We start from the raw sequence: 15,903 nt of genomic DNA, 5'->3' as shown, positions 1-15,903 counted from the left end.
TCTTTGAAAGACTATACTTTACTTCGTAAGTAAAAAGTAAGTCATTTTATTTACTTTTATTCATCAAATAAAAAAGTCATTTTATGTTGTTTTAACATACTGATTTGTAAGAAAAGTAGCGTATTCAGGAGAGTTCAGGGGAGTTGCCTGCTTCTGGGCACTTCCAGGTTATACTCTTAGGAATTATTCTGCATGTGGGCCGTTTTCGTGGAGAAGTTTTGTAATTGGGGGAAAATTTAATCAACATGGTGGGTTGGTTCCCATCCAAGCCAATCCTTGATACGTCACTTTTCTGACGGAGCACTTTTTGATTAAACATTTTTTACGGTAATACAACACATTAGCATTAATAATCCCTTCCAGTCGCAATCATACCGAAACACGAAGTATTTTTGTGGGCAGAATATTTTTCCCTCTACCAACAGTAGCTTCCACCTCCCGATTGACGGCCACTGCTTAAAATTTTTTTTGGAGGCTGGCGCCAATCAAGAGGTGAAAGCCACTAGCGGTTGTTATTTTAAGATATTTTGAATGCAAGAAAATTTAAAGGTTCACTAAAGTGGTTTCCACTTCATAACAGGCGTCGGCCGCCAAACGGCAGGCGGAAATTTTCTCTTCATATCACCAGAAAAGATAGATGAAAATTCAACGTTGGTTTTTACATTATTAGGCAATTTAAAAATTAATTAGTGCAAAATACAGTTTTCCAAACAGTATATTTTTATGCGGGGAGTAAAAATCTCATAACCACAGTAACTATCTAATACGTGGTAGTAAAAATCTCATACAACATCGTAATTTAAACAAGTAAAAAAAAATCTCCATAGTATATTATTTGAATAAAGCAATTCTGTTGCAAAAAATAAATTCTATTTAGTAAAAAAAAATAATTCAATTTTTGTAAAAGGTTTAATTTAGCTGGTGAGAATCAGAATGATGTAAGCCAAAAGAAAAAAATTGTTTTAGTCGTTTTGCAAACAAGCGTTTATAAAAGTTGACCTTTAAGGATATTGTCGCAGCATTGTATTTGAAAATTTTTTCAACAGTTTACTTTCTGCTTCCTGATATTCTTTTTCTGTAAGACACTCGTTAATTCTCGGATCAAAGAAACATGCTAGCAAGATTAGTAACTTTTGTTTTGGAGATATCTTTTCAATAAAGTATACCTTCATAAATTTGAGAAGACAATTTCCTAACATGTTTTCTTTCTCGACCAAAGGCGATGATTGTGATAAAAAAACATTTAGTTGAAGATTCATTTTCAAGAAAGTTCATTAACTTATTTTGGACAAATTTAGACGAAAGTGTAGGAAAATTTCTAGTGCAGAGAAGTTCAGTTGCTTCAAAGAATGACACAAGATTATACTGTAAAATTTCTAGGAACTTCCAATCTTCTGAGAACAGATTTTGTTCTTGAGTTTTACTAAATCTGTTTTTTTGTTGACCCATCGATAGTACCATTTATAGTAATTTTATTTTAAACATTTTTAGCTTTAATCATTTTGTTAATCATTAAAAATTGTTGAGTTCCAAACATCTGATTATAAGTTATATGCTTTTAAATCCTGTTTCTTAATCTCATCAAAAGCAAATGATTGCGAAATTGAAGATCTTTTAGCATGAGCAAAAGTTTTTCTTAACCTAAACAAAATGATGGGTGAAAAGTTAAATAAATGATTAACAGCTTCATTTGTTAATGTTTCTTCCACCTCACTACTTTTATCATTATCTGAGCTCATGTTTTCAGTGTCATAAGTACACACATTTTCTACTTGATAGTTTACATCGTACATTTCAAGCTGTCGGATCAGACGATATATTTTCATTAGACTCGATATCCTTTCATTATAGTTATTGTAATAGATAAGATCCTCATCGATATCTGATGTGTCATCTAAAAGATTCTGTGATGGTTTGGCCCACAATTTTGCTCCATGATATAACTTCATCGTTATCAGAGTTCAAACCTCCAGTAAAAACAACAGATCATTTACTGGATCATTTACTTTCTTAAATAGAATTTAAAAATATACCTAATTATGTAATATTGTCACCAGACAGACTTCAACAGTTAAAAACGAATAAGTAAATGGTTGTCGAAGCAGAAATTTTCCGTTCACTAATTGTTTAAAAATGGTTGTCAAAAGAAAATATTTTCTACTCGTAATATATACATAAATATTTTCTATTCGTAATATATATATATATATATATATATATATATATATATATATATATATATATATATATATATATATATATATATATATATATATATATATATACCAGTGAAAATTGTAAATATGTGTAAGCGGTTCCTTATGACGATTTTTGAGGGAAATTTTTGAAAAACAATCGAAATGAACAAAAAAAATTTATTGCGATATATTGCGAGAAAACTACAATTATGCTGGTTTATATGCCCTTATTATACTCCGTTTTTACATGCCTTTATTATATTTAGCGTGTGCTTAAAATGTCCCTCCTTAGTTTTTAAATAACAAAAATATTTATTCATAATCTTTAAATAACTAGTGATTAATTTGTCTTTCAAAGAATCTTTTCTTCATCTCCCAGGGTATATGCGTCTTCTTCTTACTACTATATTTAGGCTATTTCTGAATTGTTTAAAGAAGAAAACCGAGAGCCCCCTTCCTCTCGAAATAAAAAAACGAAAATATCCCCATGATAAAAAGTTCCCCTGGAAAAAATCCCCCCCCACCCCCCCAAAAAAGTTTCTATTTAAATTGAGAGACTGCCTCCCCAAGTCCTAACCGTCAATCGATATATGTACACTTTGCTGCACTAATTCCAAAAAATCAGTCGATTAAAGAAAAATTAAAAAGTAACATAAATTTAAAAACTTAGACATTAAAAACGGTATCAGGAAAAATAGTTGATACAATGATAAAATGATACTAAAGCGTATCTAAGTATATAAAAAAACTATTAAGGTATTTTTTCCGGGAGGTTTTTTTCAGGAGGATATTTTTCTTGAATCGTCTGAATCCCATGCGTTCCGTCAACGAAAACTTCCAAAAAGAAAAAACTGAGTCCAGTTTTCCTAAGAAAAGTTTCCAGTTTTCTTAAGCAAAGCCTAAGACTTTGTTTCCATGTTCGGCCAGGAATTTTTTTTTAGCCAGATTCTAAGAATGGTTTTTATAGCTAATACGATATTGTTCCGGCGCTAGGACTGGTTTTAAATGTTAATATAATCATGGACCGGAGTCGATTATTGATATTTTTAAGTTGGAGAGGGAAAAAATATCTAAAACCGTTCAGACCAATTGTCGTCCTAAACTAAATAAACTATGTTCTAATGCAAGTTTTTTTTTACTGCATTTCACTCACTCCTAATATCCTTTCAAAGAAAATGTTGACCAAAAGTAAATTTACTTACTTTTTAAATTAAAATAACTTTTAATTGAAACTAAAAGTTACTTAAAATGTAAACTTAAGTAATCAAAAATAATTTTAAATAATTTACTTTTAATAGCCATTTCATTTTAGTTATAAAATAAAACATGTCTACTTAGAAATACTAATTTTATAAGTAAACTTTATTTACATTTGGTAGCATATAACTCTTATATAATGTATTTTAAAATACATTTTTTTTTTTTTACAATTAAGGTATTATAATTTTTTAAAAAATAAATTCTTTATAAATGAAAAAGTAAGTTACATTTTAAGATAAAATTTTAGTATGTAACGCAATTTTAAAAAAGTAATTAACTGATATCAAAGTAAATTATTTATCCATGTGACTCTATTTTACATGTAAATTACTTTTTGTTGTAATCTACTTTACATGACTTACATTTGAAAATAAATTCACTTATATTTATAAACTAAAATTTATTTTATACAAGTAAACTATTTTTAAAAGTAAATTTAAATTTTTTTTGAACGTTTACAAATAAATACGTCGTTTTTTCATAAAAGCTCACTGAAGTAAAAAAAAGAGTAAACGAACCATCCACAGTTAAGATTTAAAATAAAAATTTTCTTGTCAAAACTTAAAAAAAGACTGATATTTTTTTTTGACCAAAATAGATACCATGTATCTAATTTAAGTTGGGTAAGAAATTTGTTTTATTATTTATAAAGTCCATCACGTTTGTTTTATTAAGTTTTTTTTGGCATTTATTTTCTTTGCGCATCATATACATCTATGCATATCATATAACTTGTTCAGTTTTTTTTATTTTCTTTAGTTTTAACGTTTTGTATCCTAAGTAAATATTTTCCAAAATTTTAGGATAAACATGTTTACCGTCTACGTCAAAGCAACAAGAAGTTCATTTTAAATAGTTTTTTTTTTACAATAAAAGTAAATGTTTAAGCTATCGAAACCAGTAGAACGATTGCGACGCACGACACGAAACAACAAAAGTGAACAATTACAACAAAAGTGAAAACCACTGTTAAGGCAAACACAGTCAAAAAGAAAACCACAAATTTACTTTAATACAAACTAATTCCGAGAAAAGAAAAAAAAAAAGGTTCTTTGATTTTCTTTTTTGAGGAATATCAAAAAGTAATATAGCATAAGTTTAAGCGTGTCACTTTCGTTCTAAATACTCTTCAATATTTTTTGCTGAGTTTAAATAAAAAAGTGCTTTTATGAACAAAGGCGTCTTTTTTTTTAAAGTTCATGCAATGATTGTTTTTTTTGGTTTGTTTTATTACGCGAACAGCAAAACACTAAAAAGAAATATAAATTTGTTAATTAAAGTTGCATTAAATTTATACTAATAAAAACATACTAATTTGCGAGACAAGAAAAGTCAGCGCGTTCCCAAACCCTGACAGCTTTTATAAAGGAATTAAGTAAGTATAGCTAGTATAGTAGCTAATACCTATTTTGTTTTTTCCAATTCCATACCATTTAACGTTGACAATGTCATTGGAGTAACTATCATACTCATATGACAATTATGCCAATAACTGTGTAATTACGACAGTTATGCCAGTAACTTTAAGATAATTGGTAACCTGCTCCATGCAACATTTTGACGATTAGATAAAACTATCCGAGCAATCAATATATTCCGACATACAAATTTATCCCAGAAGACACCAATCAATTACCTTGCGCATGAAGTGCGATCACATGGTTCTGTTGGTAAACCAATGGATAACATCATCTTTGCGATGGCTTGAAGAGGAACAAATAATCCTGACGCACCAAAGAAAGCTTTGGAAACTAAACTTTTCCTAAGCCCTTAACTTATTATCTCTTCTGAAATGCAACAACTGAAAACAACTGAAAAAGGCTGAATCGCAATAGCTATACTGGAGTGAAAATTGAATTTACCAATAGAGAAGCTTATTGCAATAATAAATGTGTCGATAGTAAAGGTAATCTAAAAATATTTCGTCGCCATGTTTTTCATTTTTTTGTGAAATTACAACACAGGCATGACTACGTTAAGTTAGGTAAAATCAAACAGCAATGGCCTTGTAAAAAACTTAACATAATGACGTTTAATGATAAAAGAAAAAAGAAAAAAAAGAAAGACTCGCCTCACTAAAGTGTTCGTTTCATTGATAGACCGTTTGGTTTAATGAAACAAAAATAGGAAAAACAACTGTGCTACTTTATTGTTGAATGATCAAATTATACATTAAAGTCTGTTCAAGTGTCATAAAGATATTGAGAAACATCAACATCAACCTGTTTTCCCACTGAAATCGCTAATTCCAAGGGCACAGTGCACTTGAACTTTGGAACATCAATCTGATCATCTTGAGAGCATTTCACAAGTAACTTTAAAGTCACCAGCGTCGAAAGCTGCGATAAAATATTAGCAGATGGGCTTACACCTTCTCCTGCGATGCTGTAGAAAATGGCCATCAAACGATCTATTTGAAATGGCTTAGGCCCTACAAAAAATAATGCTAATTATATTTAGATTGTTAAGAAAAATTCAAAAAGTTTCGCAGAAAATAATGGATTTCCTTGTTTAAAAAGTCGAGATGAAAATATTTACCTAAAAACTTTTTATCCAAATTTTTACTGGATTTCACTGATTTTTTTGCTCTGGAGCTCATTTTTCCTGCACATCTTTTTGCAAAAAATCTTCTATCTGAACTGGCAGGGTTATAGGAAGCAAAAAAAGCAGCTAAAAGAAGGTACTTGGAGTAGTAAGGCAGCTCAACCTGGGCTTTCATGGTCCTATCTGACAAGGTAAAAAAGGATTCATAAAATAATTTATACAATCTGAAGCAGGCAACAACAAATACTTTTATAACTGATTTGTAATAATTATTTGATTGGCTGGAGAATTAGTCATTCATGAAATTTTTGATTGGGTGTAGAAAAACAAACAAAAATTTCATACTTTCAGAAAAAGAACATACCACCCATTGATGTAGTTTTATCTTGCATCATCTCCCATTGCAAACTTGATATCTCTCGCAAATAAACTGTTTGCAAAGCTTTTTTGAGATGGGGCATGATTTTGGCCCAAAGCCTTCTGTAATCATTTTTGTCTATTTCTCCTTCTACTATCGGCTCACAGTATTTTGAAAAATTTACAGCTGCCTAAAATAGATGCTGAGTACAATCAACTTTAAGAGGCTTTCAAAGAAAATGTTTTTTTTCAAAGTATTTAATGTGGTTCATCAAATATGATCAAGATTTTAAGGAAACATTTATGAATGCTAACTTTTATGTCAGACCAAATTATATAAAATCTAGCTAAAAAATCTTGCTATATTTATGTGTGAAAAATAATTTTCTTAAGTTAAATTCAGGTAATATAACTCATTCAGTAAAGATATCTAAAAATACCAGATGACGAAGTTCATTTAAATCTCTAGTTATATGGAAAAATACATCAACAACTGCAGTAGCATATCCCTTGTAAAAGTCGGCAGAGAAATCATCTGGGCAATCATGTGTCATTATACCTTTTAATTGATCTCTGGTGTAGTCTTTAAAATGAATTTTTATTGGCTCGTAAAATCCACTTGACGTGATAAATTTTTCATAGATTAGTTCACTTAAAAAAATAACACAAATATTTAGTTTTGTGAGTTCAGCAAGCCTTAAAAATGACGGTAAAAGATTGCAATCCATTTTTCGTAGTCGTTCAGCTTTATCAAATACAATAAAAAATGGCTTGTTAGATAAAACAAAACTGCACTGATTTAGGTAGCGACAAAAATCAATCATGGCTGAGCATGACTTCTCTTCTGAAGATCCAGCATCAGCTAATATCTTCTGGTATATGAGCTTGGAGGTGAAACATTCTATGCAACTCACATAAGAATACAGGAGCTATGAAAAAGATAAATACAAAATGAGGACAAAATATTTACATACATTAATGACAACAATAAAAAGTAGCTTATTTTTACTTAAAGCATAAAACTGACACTGTGCACCCAAACTGTTAAGCAAATTTTCATGAGAATTCTGAGCCTTACTTTATTACAAAGACACCTTGTTTATTTGGCACTCAAGAAAACAAAAAGACTGTGTCAAATACCAAATCAAACAGTTAATTAAAAACTGTCAAAATTTTGAAGTTTGAGAAATGAAATAAAATAAAAGCTGTGGTCTGATTTTAACTTTGTGAAATTTATAACTGAAGTTTTCTGAGCACAACATTTATAAGATGGTTAATATAAATAAATATTATGTGTGTTTGACACTCAGAGATGATCAGAGATGGAATAGACAAATCTACTCTGACTCTGAAAAATCAACTAATGAATACTTCTTATCTAAAGAAGATTCTAGCAAAGTAGGAAGCATTTTAAGAAAGCCTCTTCAACCCAGCTCAAATCATTTAAATGAATCAGAATTGGTTGACATTTCTTTTTTATATATCTAATTATTGTTAACTTCTCTCTCAGAAAATGTTTTTGAGTCTAAACTTTAATGACTTTTTTCTGATTCTTTATGTAAAACTTTTTTTTGGGAAAACTTCCAAGTGGCATTGAACTTTTATGGTTCATAGTCAGTGTGTCCATGCACCTTGCAGCAATATAGCATACTTTGTATGATGCTATTTACAGACTGGAGAAGCAAAACTATAATTTTTATTTTTTACTTTTTCAGGAAGCTAAAAGACAACAAATAGCAGAGTGGCTTCTTGCTGAAGTGAAAGTTAGTCCATAAGAAAGGCCATAAGAAAGGCTATAAGAAAGGCTTTAAGAAAGGCTATAAGAAAGGCTATAAGAAAGGCTTTAAGAAAGGCTATTCATACTGATTTACAGCTAAGCTCATTACACAAGGACCTCAAAACATAGTTTGAACAAGAAAATTAAATCAAGAAGACACGAAAGAATCAAAAAAATTACCTAAAGCTGTACAGACTAACTATAAAAATCTTTTCTAAAAAAAAAGTTAACTATTGATAACATTACAAAGCCACCTTTTGATATGAAAGGAATCTCTAGAACTAAGCACCCAGCTAAACTCATGGTGCTAGGAGTTGTGGCATATAATAGAAAAAGATACCTTCCATTTTTTTAAACCTGTTGAAAAAATGGGAGCTGAAGTTTATCTTAAAATTCTACAGTACAAAGTTTTACCATGGCTAAAAGTGAACTACCCTAATGGGAATTATGGATGGATCCATGATGGTGCTCTGCCTCATACTGCAAAAAAAGTTAGTTATACTAATGTCAATTAATTGGTTATTGAAAAATAAACTATGTATGATTTTCTATGTTTTGCCGCCCTACTGCTATCAAAACAACAATAAAAGGATTTTTAAACTTGTCTTCAGCCTCTTATTAGTAGGTATGTTAGTTACCCTAATAAAATTTTTGCTTGTTATCCAATTGTAAATGTAAATTAATTCCTTATGGAGACAAGTGTTTCCTTTCTGGAAAACTCCAATGTATAATGTTGTAAGCTGTAACAGCTTCATCTAGTGCACCTGATTAAATAACATCTTCATTAGTTTCCTCGACACTCGAGTAAGACTTCTGATAAATCCAGATTGATCTTATAGAAACATTCTAGAAATGGATCCCATAAAATTAAAGAAATGAAACTATATCTATGAAAGCATTAGCAAAGAAAAAAAGATGCTAAAATTTTTTTTTTAGTTAGATTTTTTTTTTTTCATGCCTTTATGCCTTATGTTTGTTTCTGTTACAACCTGTTCAGGTTCTTTTCACATGTTTTATCCTGATACCCAATTTAAAACTAGAGTTATTATGAAAAGTGGATACAGAGAAAATAGCATCTAGGATTTGGTCTTTGACATCATTGTAATCGACATCTCTATTGGTTCCTGTAAATGATATTTACAGGAAATTTTATATTACATTAAATAAAACTAAGAAATGGTTATATGACCACAGTGAACAAGAGGTTATGAGCTCACAGAACATATTCAAAGTATAATGAAAATCTTTTTCTTGATAAATGGTCATAGTAACTTTCTAGATTTTACACTTCATAATTGGAAGTTTTTTTTTACCTTTTACTTTTAAAAATGAAAATTAATAAAAATGATTAACATCTGCTATCATTTACATCAAATGGTTAAGATTTGAGTTGTGTAACTTTGAGTTTAAATGAGGTGATTGAAATAGTAACCAAGCGCCTTTTACATTTACTAATAATAATAACAAAAATATTCTGTTTCCAAAATGGTAGTAAGTTGAGAACTGCTCAGCATCTAACTAATGTTGAACAATTTTAAAAAACTGTTTTGATGTGGGCATGTAAATACCTTTCCAATAAACTTTTTCTGATATATTTAACTTTCAAATGAATTTTTAAAAAAATTACCTTTAAATTTTGTAAAACTCTTTTTGTAACGAAGGATTTTCCTGTAGCAGTGTTTCCACATATAAAGATAGATTTTGTTAGAGTGTTGCTGTTCAAAAGGCTTTTTAATAAAAGCACTTCCTCTTCTCTGAATAAAATCTGACTTTCTTTATTTTCATTCATAACTTATCCTATTGGTCAAACAGTCACACAAAGAATAACAATAAAAATGTAAATATAAGGTAAATATAAAAATACAACAAAAAATAATAACATTATGCAGCTCCGATTGTATTCTAGAGGTATTCAAATCCTTTTTTTCAGACTAAAATTTCTTTCACTTTGCACTTTTAGCGGGAATTACGGCAAAAAAAATGTTGTAAATAAATTAATATTTTGGTGTCATACGCTCTAAAGTTGGTTTTAAAATTTTACCACAGAAATTAAATACTAAATGGGTTTATTGATAGAAAATTAAATACTAACACAGAAACTAAATACTTAATGGGTTTAATGATAAATAACAGAAAATTTTTTTGTATGTTTATCATTAACAAGACTATTATGCATACTTCAGGTTGTTATAAGTTATTATGATTGTTTAGTAGTAAATTTGATTTAATTTGAGTTAAAAAGGGTAATTTGAATATCAAAAAGATTTTTTTGGTTAAAAAAAGGCAAAACAAGTAAAAAAACAGTTTAAAAATTTTATATTCTGCTTGTAATACCATATTGTTGACCAACCATACCGTATGGTTTGACCTGAACAAACTGATGAAAATACATCCCATATCAGAGTTTCTGGTCCAGAAATAGGATTTTTAAAATCAATTTGTTCTCCGGGAAAAACCTTAAGTTCTGCTATTATCAACGCATAGAAAAGAAATTAATACGTTATAAATTTTTGCATTTCACGGTATGCGATTGAAACTTTGAACACGGAAAGTCAACTTTTTTGTGATAAAATCAAAACTGTGAAAAATCAGTCGCTTTATGAATATCATCAAGTCGAAGTTTCCCGGGCAACAAATTTTCAGAGTAAAAAAAAAGAAAGAAGAGTAAAAGACTCGAGGGAGGTCTAAAGAGAGACAGGGTTAAGAAGGAAGCAAACTATTACTTTCCTAACCATTACCAACATTCAGGCCCACAAAGATTCCAGAATACAAAGATTTTTTCTGTTTGATGCTGGAACGAAGTTAAAAATCGGAATAATTCTATTTATCAGGCTAGAAATTACTTCACTTTAATCAGGCCAGAAAAACTTTCAGGCGCAATAATTCTTTTTAGCATAACTGTTTAAAATTCTTAATTTCGATCAATTTGGAGTGGTGTTAACCAAAATGACTTCCCAGTAAACATTGGACATCCGGTGGACGAACAAAACTGGTCCAATTGTCTAAATTTAAACGATTGGACCAGTTTTGTTCGTCCACCGGACGTCTAAGGACGTCCAATGTTTGCTAGATTAATCCTCGGAAAAGTTTTCAAAAATTGCATGAGGATTTGGCGTTTAACACTGGTCTCATTTAATATTGTCTTTGGCGATTATTTGAATTTTTGAGAAGGTAACCTGAGACTTATTAATAAGAGAGCTATTTCATAACAAAAACTTTATTCAAGGATGCTTTCTTCATAAATTTCCTAAATGAAGATCTTACCATGAATTGAATGGGTTGTTTAGAAAATCTAATCTATTTTTGCAAAGCACGATCAAAATCTGTCGCTTTTAAAAACTTTTGTCTCAGTGAAGATCTCAGAGACGAAATTTAAAATTGAAAGTCAAAGAGTTGATTTTAAAATGTATGATATTTATGGCCAACCGAGTCAATGCACGAACGTTTGCATTGTTTTATGCTTATAAAGTTAAAATTATTAACAAACCAATATGTGAATTAGGATAAGTAAAAAATGCAAACGGCTGTCTGCATTTGTAGTATGTCAAAAATTTTGTATTTTCAATAATTACTACAGTGCACGGAGCCGAAAATATAGAAGCTAGATTTACAATGGAAACCACATTACTCAAAAACAAGGCTATTTCTTTTGAAGTTTGAGCCCATTTTTAGCTTCTAAGAAATTTGAATAACCAAATGAAACTTTTACTGGATTACAAATTTATGTTTTTAAAAAGTATATAATATATAATAAGGCCTGTTTAAAAGAACATGCAACACAAGCTTCTCTTTTATAAGAAGAAGAAAAAAAATCTTTTTTTCTTTTTTTCGTCTTTAATCGATGAGATTTAAAAGCGTTCTAAACTTTATCAATGAGACTATTCCGGCTGAAGCAGAACGTGTGCCATTACGAAAATGTTATCAACGTTGATAATAATATAAACACGAGTATTAATGAAAATGCTAATAGAAATATTAACGAAAATTTTTTTACAAGTGTTAACACATAAAAAATATTAATACAAATGTTAACACTTATAAAAATAAATCAATGTAAATATTAAGTAAAGTTTTAACAAAAGTATTAATTAAAGTATAAACTTAATTGTTAACTAAAATTTATTGATAAATAAAATGAAATGAAAACTTTCTTATTTATGAAATTTGTTCGAATATTCTTCGCATAATATGGAAAAAGTGGAGAGTTCATTAGCCCTGCTCCCTGCTTCTTGTCTACAGCCCTGATTTTTCACAACACCAAAAAAATGAAACTTTATTTTTTTCTAAATTTTCTTTCTCCTTTATTGATCAACCCTACAATTAAAAGATTCTCAGATGCATGCCATTAGTGTTTTAGGCGGCAAGACATCAACAAGGAAGGGAAAAAAACAAAATGTTTGAAAAACAATTCAGTTCAAATTTTACATTTTAAAAATATATTAATTACTTAGGCATAAAACTACTTTTGCAGCTCACTTAAAAGTCCTTAGTGATTATTTGCCCTGCTTTAATTTCATGGTTCGTTATGAATGTCACGTTTAACTAGCACATATAATGTTCTTCTCAAATCTTCGGATGAACTCATAAAACTTAAAACCTTTTAAATATAATTTTTTTTTACTAAACCTTATTATTTTGTTATTTTTGAAAATCAGTACGAATCTTCTGCAGTCGAAACTGTGAAATATTCATAAAGGAATTTTTAAAATAAATAAATAAATTAAATTTTTGGCCAAATTCAAAAACCGAAAGTATATCTCAATAAATAAGTTAATGGCAGATTTTGGAAGAAAAAAAAACCTGAGGAAAAGAAAAATATCACCAGGGTTCCCTCAAAAGCAACTCATTAATTTGCTCAAGTAAACTACTAGTAGCTTTAGAAATACGGCAGATCTTTAAAAACAAACTTTATTACTTAGAAATTTATTACAAAATAAAGTGATTCTGAGTGGAAGTTATGACTTATTTACAGCGGTTGTCTTGAGCTACTGACTCGTGTTTATATAGGTGCATTGTTGTAATTAAAAATGTTTAAAAAAGATGTTGGATGCATATCTAATGTACGCTTACGTGCATGGATTTTAATAAATAACTCTTCGCGCTTTTGATTAAAATGTCACTAAGGTCAAGCAAATTATTCTCCATTTACTCCACCAAAAACTTCAAAGAAGAATAATCGAGTTGAAGACCCATTTTATGACCAGCAACATCAGTGCAACTCGAAATTTATACCAAAAAGCAACAGCAAAAACAGCATCTTTAATCCCTTGGTTCCAGGCTTTAGTTTGCAAGACCGCAGTTCTTACGTCATTTCTTACTGAAATAAAAGTTGTTGCTGATAATCAAAGAGTTTATTAAAAGTTAATAATATTTGTGTTAGTTTATTTATCTAATTAGTGTACGGGCTAACTCGGTTTCATTCTTTCTTGTGTTATTTAAAACTTTTTTAGTCAGTGACTGCAGAAGAATTCATTTTTTTCGCGGTGTTAATTTGGTGAAGGGATTTCTCGTTTTTGTTTAAATGCGCAATTACTTTTCTCTTTACATAAACAGGATTCATTTGATTCATTTCACTTGGAATTTTCTTTTTTTTAAGAGAAGAATAATTATTTAGATTGTTGAGCTCTTCATTGAACTGATCACCTATTATGCTTGCATCTAAAAAAAAATAAAAAAATAACAAAGAGAGCTTACAATTAACTAAACATTTTTTATTGCGGTGTTATTTTAATTTAATTTAATTTTATCATAGCATTGTGTAAACGTTATACCTATTAGTGTTATTGTAAAAACCCCTCCCTCTCAATAATCTCTGTTAATGAAAAAGCAGAGTTTAAAAATAATTGACAGAAACATATTTTTTTTACAGCTTACCAATCGTGCCGGCTTGAAGTAGCTGTTCCGATGGTTTTGAAGTTAGTAAATTTTTATCCAATGGCATTCGTTGTTTTCCCATTCTTCTTAAGCCTTCTAAATCGATGTTAAGAACGTCATAATCATTCAACTTGTTGATCGACATTTCATCCGTGATTGTGGGAGATAAAGAAACTCCTATCTTTGGTTCTTTTAAGTTTGTAAACAGATTTGCAGGATGTCCTATTCCATCAGAGCTGTGGTAATCTGGTCTCTTAGAGCTTATAACTGCGTTTATACCATTCATTATAGTGTTGCTACCGACGTTAGTTCCAGTTGAAGCTGGAAGTTCCAGCTCTAAACCAAGATCACTATTTTCATCCATATCACTTATGTTTTCCCCAATGCTATCGCCATTAATGACGTTGGCAATTTTTTTTGGTTTTTGATCAGGAGTAATTTTCAATTGGTCAGTTACCGGCTGCATAAAAGAACCTTGCATAGACTGCTGGAGTGTCTGCAGTTGCTGGTGAGTTTTTTCTTGTTTTAAAAGATTATTTTCATCAACCGACATGTCATCAACGTTTGCAAGATTTCCCACAACACTCAAGGACTCAATGTCCGGTTCTAACGGCGATGCATATGAAGTACCTTCTAAAGGGTTTACTGGTGAAATCTTTAAGCTATTTATAGAGTTAACAGATTGACTGTTTAATTGGGCTACTCCTGTTTCAAAAGCAGACGAATTCACTGATGATGATGTACTAACTAGATTGCTTTCCGCTTTGATTGGAGATCCGGCGCCCGGCGAAGTATTTAACTTAGGTACTTTTTGGGGTGTTGTTCCGTAATTCAGCTGCTTGCTTCCAGATAAATTTGTAACCTTCTTCGTCTCCTTTGACTTACCATCTTTAAGCTTTAGGAGAGTTGTTAAGTTTTGCGGCAGCAATGATCCGTCTGGTTTAATAACAGATGCAACACCTTTGGCTATTTTTGTGGCATCTACAGAGTTCAAATGCGAAGGCAAACCAGAAATTGTAAATCCTCCATCTTCATTCTTCTGCAACTTTAACTGAGCTTGCTTAGTTTGAGTAATATTTTTTATAACAGAAAGTGCATCTTCGGTAGTTTTTGAGTTGTGCTCCCCAAAGGGAAGTTCTAAATGAGTCACTTTTACCTTTGCCTCGTTGTCGTATACGTCATAATCAAATTCTTCTTCCTTTGGCGCAACAAAGTAATCCAAGTTTTGTGATAGAGAGTCAGTTTCTCCACCTATGATAAATTAACTAAACAGTTGCATTTTACACTTTGGCATAACAAAACTTATTTAAAGTGGATCAAATTAAATTAAGATTCACGATTTAAAGGAACCAAATTCAGTTTTGTGTTTGCCATTACATGTTTAGAGAAGAAATTTAGACTAAATATTACGCAACTTACCAAGTATAGCAATATCATTGGCTGTTTTTAAGGATTCTGCATTCTCTTTTTTTGATGATTCATTCTCTTCAAAGTTATAGCTGCATGGCACTTCGGTAGGAGAAGAGACGTGGTCTAGTAGGTAAACCTCGTAAATTTAGATCAGATGCAGGGGGGGTGGAGTGGGGGGGGGGGGAGTTGGAAAAGTGGAGGTAAACACAAATTAGAAAAATTGCTTAAAATTACTAAAATATAAATATGACGTCACCTCGAGGACGAAATCTTAAATATTTTTTTGATATCGGCCATTCTTTCGTTCCACTAGGCAACGTTACTCCGACACTAAGATGATCAGGACCTGTCGATGCTTTATGGAGCGCTTCTATGTAAAACTGCTGTCCAATATTCATATGAATCGGAGCAGACACCTGTTCCTCAGGATATCTAGATATATACAAAAATAAATTCCTCAATCTTTAAAACGTACAATTTAAT

At 30.3% G+C, this 15,903-nt stretch overlaps 2 protein-coding genes across 15 annotated transcripts in view; both read right to left on the bottom strand.

Annotated features, from left to right (window-relative positions):
* Positions 1 to 5,582: 5,582 nt before the first annotated feature.
* Positions 5,583 to 9,974, bottom strand: LOC145181906 (origin recognition complex subunit 5-like). The gene is made up of 5 exons (XM_090100500.1): positions 9,764 to 9,974; positions 6,800 to 7,288; positions 6,367 to 6,550; positions 5,997 to 6,185; positions 5,583 to 5,889 (listed from the first exon to the last, which is right to left on the bottom strand). The coding sequence occupies exons 1-5, from the start codon at positions 9,923 to 9,925 to the stop codon at positions 5,642 to 5,644; spliced, it is 1,272 nt and encodes a 423-aa protein (XP_089956626.1). The 5' UTR covers positions 9,926 to 9,974; the 3' UTR covers positions 5,583 to 5,641.
* A 3,056-nt stretch (positions 9,975 to 13,030) lies between these two features.
* LOC145181262 (uncharacterized) overlaps positions 13,031 to 15,903 on the bottom strand; it is a 19,167-nt gene continuing 16,294 nt past the window's right edge. For all 14 annotated transcript variants that reach the window (XM_090100472.1, XM_090100470.1, XM_090100475.1 and 11 more), the window contains 4 exons: positions 15,677 to 15,852; positions 15,430 to 15,543; positions 14,011 to 15,261; positions 13,031 to 13,794 (listed from right to left, as the gene is read on the bottom strand). In XM_090100472.1, coding sequence (XP_089956598.1) covers positions 13,583 to 13,794; positions 14,011 to 15,261; positions 15,430 to 15,543; positions 15,677 to 15,852 — 1,753 coding nt within the window. In that variant the 3' untranslated portion in view covers positions 13,031 to 13,582. The remainder of the gene's footprint in view (positions 13,795 to 14,010; positions 15,262 to 15,429; positions 15,544 to 15,676; positions 15,853 to 15,903) is intronic.

Source organism: Hydra viridissima, unplaced genomic scaffold (assembly GCF_058129835.1).
Source record: "Hydra viridissima isolate aposymbiotic clone 2 unplaced genomic scaffold, HvirCarnegie_v1 scaffold_10, whole genome shotgun sequence".
Taxonomy (NCBI): Eukaryota; Metazoa; Cnidaria; class Hydrozoa; order Anthoathecata; family Hydridae; genus Hydra; species Hydra viridissima.
Note: the sequence above shows the minus strand (reverse complement) of the source record. Positions and strands in the feature narration are given on the sequence as shown.